Below are 20,602 nucleotides of genomic sequence, written 5' to 3' on the forward strand. Positions count from 1 at the left end.
TCTTTCCAAGCAAAATTCCTAGTAAGAGTATTTTGTTCAAATATTCCGCATCGATAGATGAATAATCATCGTGAAAATATATATAAAAAAAATGACAAATTAAATGAATAATCCCTCTCCTGAAAAATGGAAAATTAAAATTAAAATAAAAATGGACCCAAAACGTAGATAAAGGTGCATTAAATAGCTTCGTTGTTTATTTTGTCCTGTTTGATGCTTTGAGCCTAATATTAGATCACACACCACCCTATTGGAAGCACATCATGCCAACCTTAGAAAAAAAATTGTCATTGACCAAAAATAAAAACTTAGTAAAATAGTCAAATTAATTTCATGTTTGTTTAATTAATTAATTTTAGTTTTGCAAGTGCATGTGCAAGGAACTTTTACTTCAATTAGTATGTTAACCCATGCAATACGCATGATAAATGTTTATTGTATGTATCTAAAATTTATAATAAATAAATATTGGTTTAATTCATAAATTATATTATAGTTAAAAAATTTAATAGATGAATTTTGTAATAAATAAATTATATTTTAGATTTATCATAACATAATTTTGAGTTGTTAAAATTCAATTTAAAATAAGTGAAAATGATATATTAAAAATATTAAAATGTTAGATAATATCTAAAAGTAATATTTTTATTAAACCATAACAAAAATTCCACTGTGAAAAATAACATCTAAAAACACTTTAATTCAATACAAGTATCTTATTTATGTAGTCTTGTTTCTTTGATAAATGATAAAAGAGACCATGGTGGGGGTCTCACTTTTGAGATTTTGAATTTATTGTTAAATGGGTTTCTGGCTTTTTTTAAAATGTCCCAATGTAAACTGAGTCCCCGTTTTTGGTACTCTTTCAGGCCTTTTCTTTTTGCACTCACATAATTTCTAGCTGTACATCTATTATTTTCAAAATGACAATTTTACCCTTTGAAAAATGGTTAAATATGATTTTTTATATTAATTCCCTGTGAAAATTGAAATTAGTTATTCATCAAAATTTATTTATAAAAAATTAATAACTGAAAATTTTCTGCAATATAGTTAAATATAAAAAAAATACATTTATTTAATTAAGATAAACATTTTTCAATTGAAACAAACTAAATTATCTCGTTTATGTTAAAATAGGTTAGATTGGACCGTTAGCCCAACTCATCTTAACCTACACTATAATAGTTAATTTAATTTGATTAATTTCACACTAATTCCAGAATATTTGGAGGGACTTAAGCATGAGTTAGTAGGTTAAATAAATTGAATTACCTAAAATTAAAATAACTATATAAAAAATAAACTTTTAAGATAATTTTTCTGATACATAATAAAATATATAACGTATGAAAATTATAATTTCATAATTAAGAATTAAAATTTTACTTAGTAATTAAAGACGAAATATGACATTAATACACTATTCAATCCTCATCAACTGGTTTTCAAAACTTCAATATTATTTTTTCATCAACTTCAAATTTTTATATAATACATAATGAATTAAAGTTTTAATATAATTTCAGCAATTAGGTAGATTTTTATTTTTAGGTGGGCTCATCGATTAATTTGACCTACCTTAAGGTCATAATAAATAAATCATAAATATTTTTAATTATTATTTTGTTATATTCAAACATAATTAATCATCTTAAAATAACTTTTCAATGAACTTGCATAGATAAAAAAATAATAGTCTATCTAATCATTGAAAGAATCTATTTTGCTTACTGTTCTCTCAAAACTTATGAATACTTGGATAAAATTATAAAGATGCCTCTATAAGAAACTTGGCGACAAATTAAAATTGTAAAAAGAAATTAATAACTAATATATTTAGAGATGAACTAAAATAAATAAAAAGTAATATATTACAGGTGCATTGATTAAGGGAAAATATGATTCGTTAATAGTACGGTACAATCAATATAAATGAATAACTAAAACATATAGATCGAAATAGTCTTGGTAGTAAATTACAATTAGGTTCCCAAATCGATATTTAATTTTATTTTTATTTTTTGAAATGTTCAATAATTATATCATTTTCTTTAATATTAAATGTATCTATGTTAATTCCTAATTTTTCTTTTTAATATTTTTAATTTTTAAAATTATTTAAAAAAATTTATTATATATCATGTCAATATTGTGTCATACGTTAAGTAATTATTTGAATCTCAAATAATAACTATGATTTATTTAAAAAATTGATTAATTTCGTCTATCTTTAAATTTATATCAAATTTAAAATTTTAACTTTCATATAGATGGTATAATGACATTTTTAATAAAATTGATATTTTTATTAAATATTTTTAATAATATAAAATTTATTTAAAGTTTTATTATACATTAAACTTGATTTCAATTTTGTTTTAAAATTTAAATATATTTATTTTAAATTGTTTGATAATAGTTTTAAAATTTTATATTTGAATGTATAAAATTTTCATTTTCAAATTAACTCTAAAATTTGGATAGAAATTATTGATATATAATATTATACATGTATTTAAATATAAATTTTAGAACCAATATAAATTTATATACAATTATTTAAAATATAAATTTAAATAAAAAAATATTAAAATTTGATGTAATAAAATATATATCGACACATATACATTTATGTACAAAATAAATCTAAATAAATTTAATAATATTAAAAATATTTAATAAAAATATTAATATAATATTTAAAAATTAAATGTGATCTTAATTTAAAAAAAATAAAATTATTTCATTTTAATTAAAAATTAGGACCGAATTAAATCAAAATAATAAATATAATGTCCAAACTAAAATACAATAACTTAACCCTTGACATTAATAACTTGACTAAAATAGTTTTTATGGCCAGTTGACATATGCATACAACAACTTAGCACAAATCCATTAAGGATAGCTTCCGCTTTACTAACATGTCCATTTAAAAATAGAAAAAGTAATAATAAATAAATAAAGACAATAAAATAAAAATTTAAAAGAAAATTAATTGGTTAGGTTAATTAAAAATAAAAAAAAAGTCATTTTAGACCTATCTTTTACCCAACTTTTGTTTAAAAGTAATATAAATTCATTTTCCTTTTATCACACACTTTTTCTTCTTAATTTTACCACCCATATTTGTTTTTTTAGAAGTCAAAACTCATTTCATTGCTTACACCGCCCAATACTCACTTCACTACTTACACTCCTGCTTCCCGTGTCCGTTTCGGCTACGGAATCCCACGCGGAGGCGCCATTTTTTTTGCGTGTCGGAGCTGCTTATCGTTGTCACTGGCCACCGCCAAACCCACGTCGAGCTAGGTCTCCGACAACAGGAGCCGCCGCAGCCAATCGTCTAACCCTCATCGGAGAGGTTTTCCTTCAACAGAAGTCATCACGCGCTGCCCACCGAAGACCGCCATTGACGAGAAACCCTGAGTTGCGGCGCGTCCCTGGAGTCATCTTGAACTTGCGCCCTAAGATCCCGCTGCTGGCGCCACTGAGGTTTTCACACTTTTCCCCTCTTCATCTGTTTTTCCGATTTGGGTTGAATTATGAAATTGTCGGGGTTTGGTTGAATGTTGTCACAAGTTGTTGACACCAAATCGTGGGGGTGAAGTTATTGATTAGCTTGGCATTGAAGTCTGAGTTTCTGGTGTTGAATGGAGGACGTGATTTATGTGCTTGTTTTACGTGCCTGTTTTACGATTAGCCTATGTTTGGAATGAAATTGATTCTGTTTGGGGTGGGGTTTAAATGCACTACGTGGTTGATGTTCTGATTTTGTGATTGAAGGTGTTGTGAGTTTGTTTATATCTGAGTGTTGTGTCTAGGTTGGTGCTTGTGTCTCCTTTGTATTGTGACTGAATTTGCAGAGGACTTATGACATTTCAAATGGAGCCTGTGGTGATACCATTAGGTTTTGGAACGGAATTGATGAAATTGTGTGATCTGTTTAAATATTTGATGGTTGTTAGGAAATTGGATTCTGACTGATACGTTTGAGTCTATAACCATTTTACCGTCCTGACTTATTTGAATCTAAAGCTTAATTGAAATCATAGTTTAGTTAGTGGCAGAATTCACGTATTGTATGTAGTGTTTACCATATATGTTAAAGCATGCATAAGTGTGGGTTCATGGCGAAGTGATTAGTTTGCCTCATTCATTAGGTGAACTTTCTTATTCGATATTTTCCTTGATGTTGAGGTTTATGCCTACGGTGATATGTTACAGGGGTATGTAATTGAGTGCGAGTAACTAATTGTTGATTGCTGTGTACGCGTATTATTGTTGGTTGTGGTTGAGATTGAAGTATTCAGGGTGAGACAAGGAATCACAGGGTTGAATTCAAATTAAGAAATGGTGTGGTTTCTTGGAACAGGGATTGTAAGGCCCTGGTTGCTTGGTCTGCGGGGATAATTTAAATTGGGATGTATGGTTTATAAAGTCCTGATAGTTTGTTAGTTATCTAAAGAAGTACGATTTGGTATTATTTTAAGCCCGTTTTGTTAGTAAAACGATGTCACTTTGAAGCAGTGAGACATACCATGGTTTACTTTATATTCCTGCAACCAGTCTATTCATTTGATAAATTGGAATGAGATGCATTTGATAAATTTTGATAAATAACTTGAGCACTTGTTAAATATGAGCTAGTCATAATATGCACTTCATTTTTTTTTTTTGTATTACTGAAGAAATCAGTTTGAATTATTTTCACGTAAGATATAAGCTATTTTTATTAGTTATCCAAGAAAGCTTATTAAATAAGTTGAAAACTTCTTATGGACGTATCATAAGCTCTTTTCATAAGTTTTTCCCAACACTTACAAATGTGAAGATGAGTGCAAATAGACATTGAATAAGCTCTTCCTAACTGATGTTATTTGATCATGGCTTAGGAATGTGAGTTCATGGTTCCAGCTTGAGTATATTTAAATGCTGATAAATGTGATTATTTTCGTTGGGATTAGGTACCAAACCCAATCTTTTCTGTCTATAGATTCTATATTAATGATGGTGGAAACCTTTTTGGAGCAAATAAAAATTGCTTCTTAAGTTTGATCATGGCTTACATAATTTCTGTATTGGAGGTGGAATCCACAGACTATGAATTGCCTCAGTTTAAAGGTTTCTCTGCATGATGTGGTTGAAGTGTCACCTCTATTAAATTCCATTTTGTTGACTTATTTAGTTTCTCAAAGTGGGAGATTGTGAATAGGGAAACCAAGTTGTTATATTTTGTGATTATATAGTTGCCGACTTATTATAGATATGTTTAAATGTGTAAACTGCCAATGTCTCACATTATTAAATGTTTAAATATAAATCTGTGTGAATGTAATTGACTTATTGATATTAACATAAAGTAAGCCTTCTTTCTTGAATGTTATCTGCATTTGATATGTTGTCATGTCCTTTGTCGCTTTTTTCAATTGTCTTGTCATTCTCTCTCAACCGGTTGTGTTTCTTTCTAGGTTGATTGGTGCATTTCTTAACTGACATTTCTAATCTTGTTAAGTTTGGCATGCTGGCAGATTCCATATGGTTTTTTATGATAGCATTATTAATTATTAATCATAGGAAGCTTGCTATGACTATTGTGATTGCTAGTTCAATTTCACATTATAAAACTTCTCTGTAGAGGCAAATTTATGGGTTTTACTTAATAGACATTGCTTTCTCAAGACACAATTTTTATATCACGTTCTATTTTAGGACAAATTAATTTGTTTGGTTAGGTGTCATCTGCTTATTCTTTTTAATATAGGTGGGAATCAAATTCTTTCTCTCTTTTCCCCTTTTTATGGTTTTGTATACATGTTAAATTTGCACTCTTTATTAATAAAATAATATTTATATAATTTATATTATCTTAAGGAAAATTAGAGCTTTTCTTGGGAAGATTTAGCCTAATAAATAATATTTATATAATTTATATTTTCTTAAGGAAAATCAGAGCTTTTCTTTGGAAGACTTAGCATCATCCGGGAACCAACTTTGTGCAACTGAAAAACTGATGGCGAAGAAATCTGAGGAGGAATGTCAAATCATGATTCAGAAGAGTTTCCGAAGTATGTCACATTTCCTACTACATTTTCTTTCTTACATATCGGTGTGTTTATCATGTTAATTTTCTTTTCTTTGACAGCTCCAATGGTGAGGTTTTTGAGGGAACGTTTGGAGAAAGCGGGATGTATAGTTGAAGACAATTTTTTCAAAGCTATTACTTGTAATCAAGAAGTGGCTGGTTCTTATGTTCGTGGTGAAGGGGTACCTATTTCCTTTCTCAATTCTATTACTGCTTCGTTGTTTTGTTCAAGGTAGTCAAAATCGTGTGAGATATAAAGAGTGATCTTGCCTGGGAGTTGCAATTTTGGTGGATTGCTTTGAATCCACATTCAAAATCGCAACTCGCGATACAGTCCCTCCTAGTGGCGAGGGAGAAGAAGTTGACATATCTTGCGGTGGCGCTTCTCATGGAGTATGTTACACACGCCATGGCAGCTCTTAGGTCAGATAAATTTTTAGGGTTTTCGATGGGTTGGGAAAAGTAAAGCCCATCTCTTTATTTTAAATCCCAATCACATAACCTTTTTTGTTTTCTTAAAATCCAATTGCATTACTACAACAACCATGACTCTCAAAACTTAAGCCCATCTTTGTTTTTCTTTTTTTCAAAACCCAATTGCATTTCTTTTCCATAACTGAAAAACTAGGATGACCTATTTTTTGGGTGCTTCTTCCTGCACCTTCCTATTTTTCTTCTTGTACCCTCATAAAATCTTATATCCCTATCCTATCCTATCATTCAATTAAATTATATTAAAAAACCTAATTGCCTAATCTTCACCATTGTTCCTCTTTCTTCTTCCATGCTCCACCATTAACAGCTCACCATTCTCCCTCTCCATTCTCCTTCTCCTTCTTCCACCACCATTCTCCTTCTTCCATTACCATTTGAGTACGACGAGCTCTCTCACCATCTATGAAGCCCGAACATGCCTCATCAATGGCGTTTCCTGTGTCTGACACGTATCGGACACTGACACTTGTACGACACTCGTACGCCATGTATCAGTAAAGTATCCAATTTGAAACACATTTTTTTTGTCTTTAACATGATTTTAATATGACACCAACACAATGTTAATAACAACAAATGCAATGATTTTCTAAAAACCCATAAACTTGTAAATTTATCACATAAGTTTCTATTATAAGTATAAAAATAAGGAAAAAGTATTATATGATCACTACTTTTCACTTTTTTGGATATTAGATAGATAAATTAGATTCATTTCTGTGTTAGTTGACAATGTGTTAGTTGAAAGTTTGAAAATAATATGTATATACATGCCGTGTCTTGTGTCCTATAGTTTTCAATTTAGCCGTATCTCCGTGTTGTATCTGTGTCCGTATCCAGGCTTCATAGCTCACCATTCTCCTTCTTCTCCTCCTTCTTCCATCACTGTGCTTGTATCCTTGCATCTCTCGTCTTCTTCCACTTTTTGTAGATTCGTTTTTCAGAAAAGAAAAAAAAAAGATATAAAACAATCCTTCTCTTTATTGAATTTAACTTACATTTTTAATTTAAAAATAAAAATAAAAAGGTTATAGAGCAACAAAAGGAGAATAAGAAGAAAAAAGCGCAAGTCATGTATTTATAAAAAAATTTTGGGGAGAGATACATTTGAGAACACCTAATCCGTTAGGTATTTTCAGATTTGGAAATAACTTTGGAAACTCATTTTGGAATTTTTTTGTATTCCGGAATACTGATTTGGAAGGTATTTATAGATCTAGAAATAGATTCCGAACTCAGAAATACATTTTAGGATACAAAGTCATTTTTGGAACAAGATACAAGGTCATTTTTGGAACAAGTGTTCAGGAAGTCATTTCAAGGTCCGGAAATACATTCTGAGGTGACTGTTTCGGCCAGAAATACCTTCTATAACCCCTCTCGTACTAGGGTTGGCTCCTCGCAGCTCTCCTTTTAACACCAACGGTAGATAGGAACCGAACTGTCTCACGATATTCTAAACCCAATTCACGTACCACTTGAATCGGCGAACAACCGAACCCTTGGGACCTTCTTCAACCCCAAGATGTGATGAGTCGACATTGAGGTGCCAAACGACTCCGTCAATAAGAGCTCCTGGGAGTCATCAGTCTGTTATCCCCGGCATACCTTTGATCCGTTGTGGGATACAGTTTTTTTTTTTTTTCTTTTTTCAGAACGACGGTTCTGGAATATATTTTCGGATCCCTAAATAACTTTTGAACACCTATTCTATTTTTTTTTTGTATTTTGTTTTGATTGTTTTGAAATGTATTTCTTAATTTGGAAATACCTCTTAGAACCGTCAATCCATAATGTATTATTTCATACTTCCCGGATTGTGTGTTCCGGTGACATATTTCCGATCCGAAAATACCAATCCTGAAAATATAAAAAATAAGGTGTTGGGATTTTATTACAATTTGAATAAGGGGTAGTTCGGAAATTTAAACTTTTATGGGGGTACATGAAGAAAAGAGGGAAGAAAGACCCATATTTTTTTCTTTCAAAGACCATTTTTCTCTTTCAAAGTAGAGTGAGATATAATGATTCTTGTGTGTATGAATTTAAATTTCATTAAGTGTGATTTTTAGTTTATGCTTCATACTTTCCTTTCCATCTAGGGTAAAATCTCAATTTTGACTATCATGGTTTTGTGGGTTGAATTAGTGTTGTGATCAGTGCTTTTACTTTGGCTGAACGGCAATGTTTTCCTTTCTCCCAGATAAAAGTGTGCAGTAACTATGTACGAATTCAAGATGATGTCAACCAGGTGGTAATTCGTGAATTAATTCATGCATTTGATGATTGTCGTGGTGCCAACTTGGATTGGTCGGATTGTGCTCACCATGCTTGTACCGAGGTTCGTATCTTACAATGTTTTCCTACCCTTGATTATGTTGGTTTTTCAACCCCTAATTGATATTTTTTATGGCATCGTAAAACAGATACGAACTAATCATCTAAGTGGCGATTGCCATTATAAGCGGGAACTACTACGAGGTTTCTTGAAACTACGAGGGCATGAACAGGTAAACTTTCACTTTCCCTCATTCAATAAGGCAGCCCATTTATTTTAGTTGAATCCTTTCCTATATTAAACTTAGCAAGTATCAGTTGAACTATATAAAAAAAAATAAAGAGTTGTTTTATTTGTATCGATCACAACAGTTACATTCCCATCATCTCTATTAGTAATGATAAAAATCTTGAAAAAATAAAATAAAAATATGTTGAAAGATTTTGAAGATATTTTTTCCTAATACTGTGGTGAAGATATTGAGAATTTTTTTTATCCAAAGAATTTGTTATTTACAACACTTTTCCTCAAATTAGTGAATGAATATCAATGGTTCCCAACTTACCTACAAGATCCTAGAATCTGGCTTGAGAAATCTGCTGTATGAAAATCCTGTATGGGTATGAGTTGTAGTTACTAGGTCCCTGTCAAGATTATCTTTGATGAAGTGTCGGTCTATGCAACCCACTTTACTCCTTAGCAATCAAAATTGTCTTCCTTGTGGTGCAGTCATGAAATACAATAAGAATAGAAAAAATGTACTGAACAGTCCAAATATTTTGTATAGAAACAAGGCTATTGGTCAATTATGGGACATAAAATATCTTTTAATAGAATAGTCGATTCTGAAGTTACATTTCGAATTCACGAGTGTGTATTTTATACATCTAATCTATAAAACTAATATTTTTATGGTGATAGTAATTCGTAATTTTTTATTTTGATAATGTTTAATATATGTAATTTTAGTTTGGATTCACACTATTTCAATCATATATATATATATATATATATATATTATTTTTAAAAATTGTTTTGTACATTTTTCAATATGTGTATATCATGTATCATATTCTATTATTTTCTAAATAAGTGTATCATTGTATCATATATTCATGGTATCCGACACATGTAACCGTGCATCATAAAGTCACACCAATTACATTCTCATCATGCCTATTTGTAATAATCAAGATTTTTAAAACAAAGGAAATAAAAATATGTTTAAATGATATAGGAAAATTTCAAAGATACTTTTTCTTCATTAATACTTTATATCCTAATAATATGTTATTTAAAGCATATCATGGTTACTTTTCAAATTTACAATATCTAGTTATCAATTGGAGAAAGAGAAAGTATAAAGTTTAACTAAATTTGCCATTCCATAGAAGCATTATTCTCATCTGAAGTTTTAAAATTGGTATGAGATACATACATTGGTAATATCAAGCATCTCACAGTCTTTTGTTGCGTTCAAATTACATCTGTTGATATTCTGTTGCTAATGTCATGCATTTCTCTCTTTGCTTAAGTATATTTAATTTGATATTTTAAACTTTTTTTTTTGGCTTTGATTTGTTCAATACTGAATCAATGTAATGGTACTTGAAGGAATGTGTGAGAAGAAAAGTTTTGAAATCTTTGTCTGCAAACCCCAATTGCTCTGGTTTTGCCGCCGAGGATTCCCTGGAAGCTGTATGGGATGTTTGTTACAATGATACACAACCCTTTGACAGAGCTCCTTAAAATTACATTACATGGTTGGTACCAACATATAGTATAGTCACCATTGGTGCTATACTATCCTTGCGGAGCACTACATTGAATGCTTAACTTTTGTTAGAATTCTCACAAACTTAGTCTGTGGCAATGGCAACTCCACCCGGAAGATCGCACCGTCTTGACTTCCACTTATTTTGCATGTTACATTATTCACTTAAATTGTTATAACCACATTTAATTTTGCGGGCATGTCAATGGGTGAGTAATTCTTTTATGTTTTATGATTTTAGATAGAAGCCTTCATTTTCAGGGTTTTCGGGAGCTGGCTGAATCCTGAGTTTTGTTCTTTAGACCATACAGAAATAAATAAGACGGGGACGCTTTATACATTGATGAGAACGCCATTTATTTCTCAAACTACCAAGCAGAGTAAGTAAAATAAATTGGAAAAGTAGATTAAAGAATTAAGAATTAGCAAAAGTCAGCCAAACTTAGTGACCTAAATAAATAGGCTTTTTTTAGTCTAACCCCTTTGGCACGTTGCTCTTATAGGCCAAGGTTGGGCTTGCTTTCAGGTTAATGGGCTGACTTGTTTCACCTTTCACCTTATTAAAACTTCCTGAAAAATGATTTCCCAAAATTTCTTTTTGAAATTGTTTATTATATTCCAAAAAATAATTTTTGGAAGTGATAGGAGAGTAATAGGATGTAAGAAGAAAACAATAGGATACATGAACTATTTGCCTTGCCTTGTTCTTTTATGATAATTTTTTTGTTCTTAATTCTTCTGCTATCATATTAAAGAAAGAACTCTTATCAATTTTATAGTGATATGACCTCCTGTCTACTTTTATGCATCTTTACTTATTTTAGTTACATGTTATAGATATTGGATACATTAATAGAATTGTTTGATAAAGATGCAAGATGTTGTATGTTGCATCTTGTTGAATATTAAATTTTGAACTTTCAGACAATGATATATCATGATTTTTGTTGTATGGACAAGTTGTAATGTTTTTTAATATTCAATTATGTATACTGTATGTATAGTTTAATTTGAATGTACTTTGCCAAAATCTTATTGAATATTAAATTTATTATATTCTTTTTTATATTTATCTTTATTAATTTTATTTTTAAAAAAGATCCTGTTTTCCTTTTCGTTTTTAATTTTTAAAAGTTTTCTATTAAATTATTAATGAAATAAGTGTTATAAACTTAAATTGGAAGCCTAAAGTACAATGTAGTGTATAGTGAACATGGGGTGCAATGAAAAATACAAAAAACATACCCAACAACAAATTAAAATAAATGGGTGTGTGCAATGTAGATGTGGATTGCATGAAGTAATACTACAATCCAAACAATAAGCAGTGGGATGTGTGTGGTGAGGTGGGGTGATGAGATGAATGAAAATGGTATTGGGCTTGGGTATGATGGAATCATTAAAGAGAAAAAAAATGAAAATATATACACGCATTGAATGGGATAACAACATATCACAACTAAGGATATTCAGCCAACATCATCATATATTACATTCTATACTTTTCACATATCAACTGTAGATCAAACGAGAGCCAAGGAAAATAAATACGTTGAAGCTAATTTTGTTGACAAATTTTCTTGTAGGTGAGTTATGGTAATGGAAAAGAAAAGGAGAAATGTAGCCTTTCTTTTATGATAGATGTTTGTGTTTATATACACACATTGCAATATAAATGTAATTTTGTTATAAAGTCAGTCTTGATTCAATGACGGTGTTATTGATATTGGATAATGGAAAATATCCAAAAAACCTTTATAAAGTTATAACGGAAATCATAACGGGTTATGACGGAAGTATTGCGGTAAAAAAAATATAATACCACCACATATAATTTTAATGAAAAAGTAATGATATTATGTATAAAAATCCAATTAATAATAACATCATATCAAAACACTACAAATTTAAAGTTCAAAACATAAAATAACAACAAATCATTAAATGTATGTATTAAGTTTGTTTCTAATCATCATATTCTTCTTCAACTCCAACATAATTGTCTTCAATGTCATCATCCAATGGGGATATCCCTTCTCCTCTTCCTCTTCTGAGAGACTCTTTCCAAAGTTAAGTACTCTTTCAAATTCGGAATTAGAGCTATTATGCAATTCATTTTGAACTTGAATTTGAGTCCTTTCTTTACCCTTTTTAGGTTGTGTTGGGGTTGGAGTTGAAGTTGCACTTGGACCTTTCTTAGAAGAATGGGAAGATCCAATAACAATACCATCACTTGATGGTTGCTTTCTTTTATTAGTTGCTTGTCTCCTTGTATAAGCTACTGGTTCTCCAATATCTGAAGCTTCATAAATAATTGCCCAATTAAGAGTGGGATCATCATGAAAAACCAAATCATTACCTCTCTCTTCATTATCGTTATTATCATCAACTTCTCCCACTAACCACTCATTACATTCATCAATGTCATTCAATAGAATATGGTCTATTTCATCCCTAATATTGTATTTTTGATCAAGTTGTTGATTATACTTATGTAAACCAAATCATGCAACCTTTTGTGGTCCATTCTATTTCTTTTCTTTGAATGAATCTGCAATGTGAATAAGTAATATGTAAATTAATTTCTTTCTACAACTTACAAACTAATATAATAATGAAATGAGTCATGTCTTATTACATGCTCAAAAACACTCCAATTGCGCTCACATCCCGATGAACTACATGTCAAGCTTAAAATCTTGATTACTAGCTTTTGTAAGTTGGGAGTTGCATGCCCATAATTCTTCCACCATTGAGCTACACAAGCAACGAAAGTAGATTAGAATGTAACCATTATATCTTAGCACAATTTAAAAAGTGTTTAAGTGTCTCATTTGGGGCTGTGGTTTTCCTTGATTCTTTGGCAAAATCATCACCAAAGAGTCCATTTGTACTTTTATAAAGAGGCAACTCAGTTAAAATTTTTTACTGCACATCTTTACTTGGCACCAACCTCCTGATGCAATCATATAATCCATTTGTAACTTCCAAATCATATTCCATGTCTAGGTTGGAATAAAAGAACTTTGGGTTTAAAAAGTGATCATCAACATGCAAGGGGCGATGAAGTTGACATGTCCATCTATTATCAATGATTGTAAATACATCATTGTATTTACTTTCATCGTTGTTGAATGACTTCATTATTGCTTCCTTGGCTTTCTCCATTGCTTCATATATATAACCCATAGCTGTTTTTCTTTCCCCATCCACTAGAAGAAGCACATGAACAAGAGGAGCCATGACTTTGATAGTAAACACTACTTGATTCCAAAATGAAGGCATAAGAACAATTTTTGTAGCCTCCCGCCCCTTGGCTTCCTTAGATAGCTTGTTATTGCTCCATTCATCAGAGGTGAACATTTTTCTCAAATTTTCCTTATCTTGATGCAACCTTTGTAATGATAAATAAGAGGTAGCAAACCTTGTAACGACATGTTTTACTAATTCCCTTTTATTTGTAAATTGTCTTAACAAACTCAAGGTACTAAAATGACTATAAATTAAGCCAACAAGACTAACTCCTCTTTGAATTGTCTTCTTTATCAAAGGAAGCTTTCCGATGTCTTCAAGCATCAAATCTATACAATGGGCAGCACAAGGAGTCCAATAAAGATGAGATCTTTTCTCTTCTAACAACTTACCAGCCAACACATAATTGTTATAACTTAAACAACATTTTCTTCCCCAATCTCCTCCACAAGGGAATCAAGCATCTCAAATATTTTTTCTCCTGTCTTCAAAAAGTTTGAACCATCAATGGACTTGACAAACATTAACCTTGTAGGGGAGTTCACCAAAATGTTAATTAAGCATCGTTGCTTTCGATCAGTCCATGCATCTGACATAATAGAACAACCATGTTTACTCCATTGCAATTTATGATCTTGCAACAACTTTTCCGTGTACTCAACTTCCTTGTTGAGAAGTGGAACTCTGATTTCATGATAACTAGGAATGGGTAAATTAGGTCCATATGCACTTATGGCATCAATCATATCTTGAAAACTTTTCAACTTCACAAGGTTGAATGACAAGCCTGCTTGGTACCAAAATCGAGCAATATATTGATGAATCGAGGCCTTTAAATTTTTGTCACTTGCCTCTTTGATGTTAGCTTGCCTTAATTTTTCATTTTTTCTCTTCCCTATTGCAACAGTTGGATTTCTACAAAACATATCCATTGGTCCTTTTCTTCCACCACTATTTCTTCCTTTATCATTACTAGCCGTGAAAATTTCAACCTCATATTCACTCTCATGGTTATCATTGGTTGTAGTATATCTAGGATTGACGGAGGAGCTGTCTGCTTTTTCTTTGTATAATTTCCAAAGTTATTTTCTCACATTTTTCGAAGTCTTGGTGCAAGTAACAACATTGCCCTTCTTTGCCATGAGATGTTCTTTTGTTCTAGTAACTCCTCCTTTCATAATTTTCCCACAATAATTGCAAATAATTGTATTTAAATTTGATTCATCCATCGGATGACAATGTTTCCATCTCGGGTCACTCCTATGGGATGTTCTTGAAAAGGATCATTATCATTGGTCATTATTATTGCTGAAAAATAAGTATATTTTTTACAAAATAATTATAGTGAAATTAGACAAATAGAAAAGATAAACAAAAAAATTGAAAAAAAATAACTTGGTGGTGACGGCTAGCGACGGTGGCGGTTGCTAGTGATGGTGGTAGCTGGTGGCAGTGGCCGGTCGGAAAGCTTTAGAAATTTTTGGTTTTGAATAGAATAAAATAATGAAGAATGAAGAAAGTTTTATAGATAGACTAGGTTAAATATGTGTTTAATGGGCCAGGCTTAGGTTTTAAAGAATAAAAATGGTAACTGAAATTAGGGTAAAAAAGTAAAATAATAGGAGAAGAGAAATTGAAACTAGGGTAGAAAAGTAAAATAAGAGAAGAGGTTTCTGTATTAAGGTACAAATGTAAAATAATAAGTAATATGGACGTAATCAAATTTTTAAATTTATTAATTGACAACAGGATAAAAACATAATCAGTGGCTGAATGGCTGAAATGACGCTGTAGTGAAGAAATTTGGAAGTGGTTGAATATTAAATGGCTGAAATAAGGGTGGAATGAAGAAATTTGGATGTTGGAGGAAATGGGCCAAGCCCAATTTCAAATGTATCAGACCAATTAGGTTTAGGTTTTCGCTATCTTCTCCTTCTTCCTCCAACCAACACGCCGCACAACTCCTTTCTTCTCTTCTCCTTCTTTCTTCTCTTCTCTTTCTTTCTTATCTCCTCTTCTCTTCTCCTATTGTCCGAGATTTTCGCCACGAGTGCTCCGCCACCGTCACCCGCCAAACGCAAAGCGGCTGTCATGAGCCTCTACGAAAATTTTGATTCGCCCCCGCCTTGTTATGGCGGCTGGCCGAAAAACCGCTATCGGTTTTTGCCATATCGGCACCATGGCCGATATTAAACAATATTGTTCAATGAACCATATAAGTCAGCCTTAATCCAGTAAAGGCTCAACATCTTTTATCCAATAGAGAAACCAAATCCGCCCTTGGTCCTAACCTTGTTCTATTTTTGGTTATGTGGTTGGGGCCTTTAAGCCCTTCCATTAAGGGGGCTAAACTAAATGGGGCTTTTATGACTCATTATCTTGACTTAATAACAAATGAAGTGGGAAAGTAACTAAGAAGCAAATTCACAAGGCCCTCCGCCATGGGACCCATGTGGGAACTTATAGGATCAAGAACGTCCTATCTCCAAGACTCCACATCCTTCAGTTTGAGACTCAATCTTGACCCTTTCTTGCATCCCATTCAACAAAACAAGACGAATGTGCTTGATCTTAGGGTTTAGGGTTCATGGTTCATTGTTTAAGGCTCATTGCTCAAGGTTCAGTGGTTAGTGTTCAACTATCATAGTTCAAGATTTAGGGTTAAAGGTTCAAGATTCAAGGTTCAAGGTTTAAGGTTCAAGAATTGGGGTTTAGGGCTCACTGCTCAAGGTGTAGAGTTTGTTAGGTTTATAAGGAGGGGGTATCACTAGGGAGATACAACACCAATGAGACTTGAGCCCAACCACATAAGGCATTAGCATCACTCTCAACCCAAAACCTTAAGACACTGGATTTATGGGTATTTATTCTTATATAGTGCTCTACTTTCTCATTTCTGGTCAATGTGGGACTTGGGCTCACACTTGGATTCCTAACAATCTCCCCCTCAAGGGTGAGTCCCTTCAACCACATTGGTACACTCCCCCTCCAACGGAAGCATTCCCAACCACGAGTACTCTTTTTCTGTCCTTTTCTGTACCGTCGTTATTTCTTAACGGGACACGCTTTACCTGAACCACACTATCAGGAAGACTTTCGATACTAGGACCATACCGATACTCACTCTTCTGAGCCAGTATTAACCATCGACTTTGATACCACTTGTTAGGTTTATAAGGAGGGAGTATCACTAGGGAGATACAAAACCAATGAGACCTGGGTCCAACCACATAAGGCATTGACACCACTCTCAACCCAAAACCTTAAGGCAATGGGTTTATGGGTCTTTATTCTTATATAGTGCTCTACTTTCTCATTTCTGGTCAATGTGGGACTTAAACTCACACTTGGATTTCTTACAGAGTTTAGGGTTTATGGCTCATTGCCCAGGGTTCATGGTTCAAGGTTCAGGATTCAAGGTTCAAAGTTTAGGGTTCAAGGTTTAGTGGTTAGGGTTTAATGTTCAGATTTTAGGGTTTGGGGTTCATGGTTCAAGATTTAGGATTCAAGGTTCAAGGTTCATGGATCAATGTTCAAGATTAGGGGTTAGGGGTTAGGGGTTAGAGGTCAGGGTTCAACGTTAAATGTTCAAGGTTAATGGTTCACAATTCACGGTTCAAGGGCCAGGCTTTAGAGTTAAGAATTCATGAGTCAGGGTAAGCGTTCAGGGTTCATGGGTCAGGGTTCAGTGTTCAATGTTAAGGGATTAGTGGTCAGGGGTCAGGGGTCAAGGGTCAATGGTCATGGGTCATCGTTCAAGGGTCACAGGTCAGGGTTTAAAGGTTAGGGTTAGGGGTCAGGGTTAAGGGTTAAGGGCTCATGGTTTAGCGTTCTAGGGTTATGGGTCAGGGGTCAGAAATCAAGGGTCAAAGGTCAGGGATTAGTGGTCTAGGGTCAAAGGTCTGGATGAAGGGTCTGGGTCAGGGGTCAGGGTTCATGTGTCATAAGTCAATGTTTAGGGGTTAAGGTTCAAGGGTCAAGGATCAGGGGCCAAGGTTCGGGGGTTGATGTTCAAGGTTCTAGGTTCATGGTCAGGGGTAAGGGGTCAGGGGTCAAGGGTCAAAGGTCAAGGATCAGGGGTCATGGATCAGGGGTAAGGGGTTAGGGGTCAAAGATCAAGGATCAAGGGTCAGGGGTTAGGGGTCTAGAGTCAGGGTCAGAGGTTAGGGGTCTAGGGTCAGGGGTCAAGGGTCAAGGGTCAAGGGTCAGGTGTCTGGGGTCAAGGTTTAAGGGTTAGGGTTCAAGGTTCAAAGATCAAGGGCCAGGGGTCGGGGGTTAGGGTTCAAGGTTTAGGGTCAACGACAAAGGGTCAGGGGTTAGGGTTTAGGTGTCACAAGTCAAGGTTCAAGCATCAGGGTTTAGAGTTTAAGTGGTAGGGATCAATGGTTAAGGGTAGGGGGTTGGAGTTTAGGGTCAAGGGTCAAAAGTAAGGGGTCAAGGGTCAAGGGTCTAAGCTTAGTGGTTAGGGGTCAGGGTCTAGGATCAAGGATTAGGGATTAGGTGTTTGGAGGTTTATGGGTTTGGGGTTAGGGTTTGGAGGTTGGGGTTTGGGTGCTAAGTGCTGGGTGTTTAGGATTTTTAGGGTAAAGGCTTAGGGCTTTGGGGTTTGGTTTAGGGGTTTAGAGGGTCAAGAGTTAAGGTTCATGATTCCAGATTCATGGTTTAAGGTTTACGGTTTAGGATTCCGAGTTTAAGACTCATTGCTCAAGGTTTAGGGTTCATGGTTCATGATTCAAGATTCAATGGGTAAGGTTCATCGTTAGTGTAACAAACGTAATTGTTGCACACTTTTAAAAATAGGAACCGATCGAAACCAATCAAAACATAGAAATTTAATTAAGATTCTCGTACAAATACGAAGATCAAAACATTAATATTTTAATATTATTTATATCATATGAAAAATTTTCATAGGAAGAAAAAAACTTTCTCATACCTATAACATTCTTATGCATGCCCCTAATCATCATAACCTAGTAAAGAAAATATAACTAGAACACTGCAAAGGTATTATTACCTGATAGCATAAATTTAACTTATTTTTTGTCTTACTAAATCTAATTTCATTATCTCTTTTAATAAGATATGATATAGTAAATAAATTGCTATTCATGTATATTATTAAAATCTATAACGATGATGGAGAATATAAGATTTGAGAAGACGTCAATATTAATTTGAATAAGATTATTGATATATAGATGTCCAAGAAAACTACTTTACAATTGTATTTTTTATTAAAAAATATTTACTTAATGAATGATATCCAAATTTTTAAATCAGGTAGAATAATAATATTATGTGTTCATAGATTTATTTTAATTTATATATATATATATATATATATATATATATATATATATTCATAGATTTATTTTAATTTTTATTTAATATTTAAAATGAAAAAAATGTGTTCTGAATTTTTAATAATATTATGTGTATTTTTATAAAATAAATTATTACAGAAATATTTGAGTGGATATAAATGTTGTTACAGATATACCCTTATTACTAAATCAAAATAAGACATGAAATTTATATTAATAGATATTAAGAACATATATGTAAATATTAATTATTAGCCAAAAGCAATAATGTTAGATATACTTAAACCTGCGATTAGTATATAAGAATTTTCTTTGGACAAAAGGAAATTATCCATACGATGTTGTGATAGAGAGGAATATATTCTTAAATTTTGTCTTTTTTTCATGTATGGCGACAGATTAATTTAATAACAATTATAATAAGATACAACAGTGTGACTTATAATGCACGAAATTCTCCATTGCTTTGATGTATATGACAAAAATACCCTCCTTTGATTACTAAATTCTGAAATGAAAATGTTTTGTCACTTCAAACTTAGTGGCGATAAAAGAATCACATATTATTGTAAATAGATTTAATTTTTAATTCAATATATTGAAAAAAAAAATCATTGACAAAAAAAATCTTAATGTAACCTTATTCACACTGTTATTTTTTACTTTAATTTTATCAAAGAAAAACATAAGTAAACACATTTTTTACATAGTTGAAAAAAACTTCGTGAAAAAAGTTATTGTATTGATAAGTTAATTAATCTAACTTTTATTTATAAGGAATCATATAAATAATTTATGTATTTATTTAGGTTTTGTCATAATAAATATAATTTGTCTATATTTTGTAAAGTATAAAATTTGGTGTGATCCTCTTGCTTTGTATTCATTTATTTTATTTTAATAAATTTTTATTTGATAATGAATAATAGATAAATGTCAACATAATTAAAATGTCAAGATTCATAATTATACCTATCATGAATATATTTTGACAGAAGAGAAAAAGAAAAAAGATTATATATATATATATATATATATATATATATATGAGATAAAAAACAAATATTAAAAAATAATAAAGAAGAATATTGTTTAATTTAAGGAAAGAAATAGTTGTTTGATTTGAAAATACAACTATGTTTTATGTTGAAGATCACACATTAACTATAAATAAGATAAATTTATAGTTTATAAGTGTGTGCAAATTCTACTTTATAAACAAAATTTGTAAAGTTCGATTAACCTTAAAGTTCACTTTTTTCTATGATATTATAATCATGTTAGAACAAATTCTAGTGAAGATTTGTTGTTTATGTGGGACTTATCGTGCCTCCTTCTATTGGACCATTAATTAATATCTAATTTTACGCTAGCAATATATGTCA

General features: G+C 31.9%; 1 protein-coding gene and 1 pseudogene across 2 annotated transcripts; one reads left to right on the plus strand and one right to left on the minus strand.

The window, feature by feature from the left end:
- Positions 1-3,157: 3,157 nt before the first annotated feature.
- Positions 3,158-10,980, plus strand: LOC114180970 (mitochondrial inner membrane protease ATP23-like). 2 transcript variants are annotated; one of them, XM_028067271.2, is made up of 6 exons: positions 3,158-3,501; positions 5,960-6,074; positions 6,152-6,273; positions 8,790-8,927; positions 9,013-9,096; positions 10,479-10,980. In XM_028067271.2, exons 2-6 carry the CDS (start codon positions 6,020-6,022, stop codon positions 10,611-10,613), a joined length of 534 nt encoding a protein of 177 aa, XP_027923072.1. In that variant the 5' UTR covers positions 3,158-3,501; positions 5,960-6,019; the 3' UTR covers positions 10,614-10,980. The 2 variants fall into 2 exon arrangements, with proteins under 2 accessions (XP_027923072.1, XP_027923071.1); XM_028067270.2 differs by having other exon boundaries at positions 3,159-3,501; positions 5,951-6,074.
- A 1,623-nt stretch (positions 10,981-12,603) lies between these two features.
- On the minus strand, positions 12,604-15,068 carry LOC146886681 (uncharacterized; annotated as a pseudogene).
- Positions 15,069-20,602: the final 5,534 nt, after the last annotated feature.

The sequence above is a fragment of the Vigna unguiculata genome, chromosome 4 (genome assembly GCF_037176805.1).
Source record: "Vigna unguiculata cultivar grain cowpea cultivar isolate G323 ecotype 2 chromosome 4, ASM3717680v1, whole genome shotgun sequence".
Taxonomy (NCBI): domain Eukaryota; kingdom Viridiplantae; phylum Streptophyta; class Magnoliopsida; order Fabales; family Fabaceae; genus Vigna; species Vigna unguiculata.

Coding starts and splice junctions, on each gene's coding strand:
- LOC114180970 (XM_028067271.2), top strand. CDS start 6,020: ATGGCGAAGAAATCTGAGGAGGAATGTCAAATCATGATTCAGAAGAGT. Junction 8,928..9,012: donor CTCACCATGCTTGTACCGAG/GTTCGTATCTTA, acceptor ATCGTAAAACAG/ATACGAACTAATCATCTAAG. Junction 9,097..10,478: donor AACTACGAGGGCATGAACAG/GTAAACTTTCAC, acceptor TGGTACTTGAAG/GAATGTGTGAGAAGAAAAGT.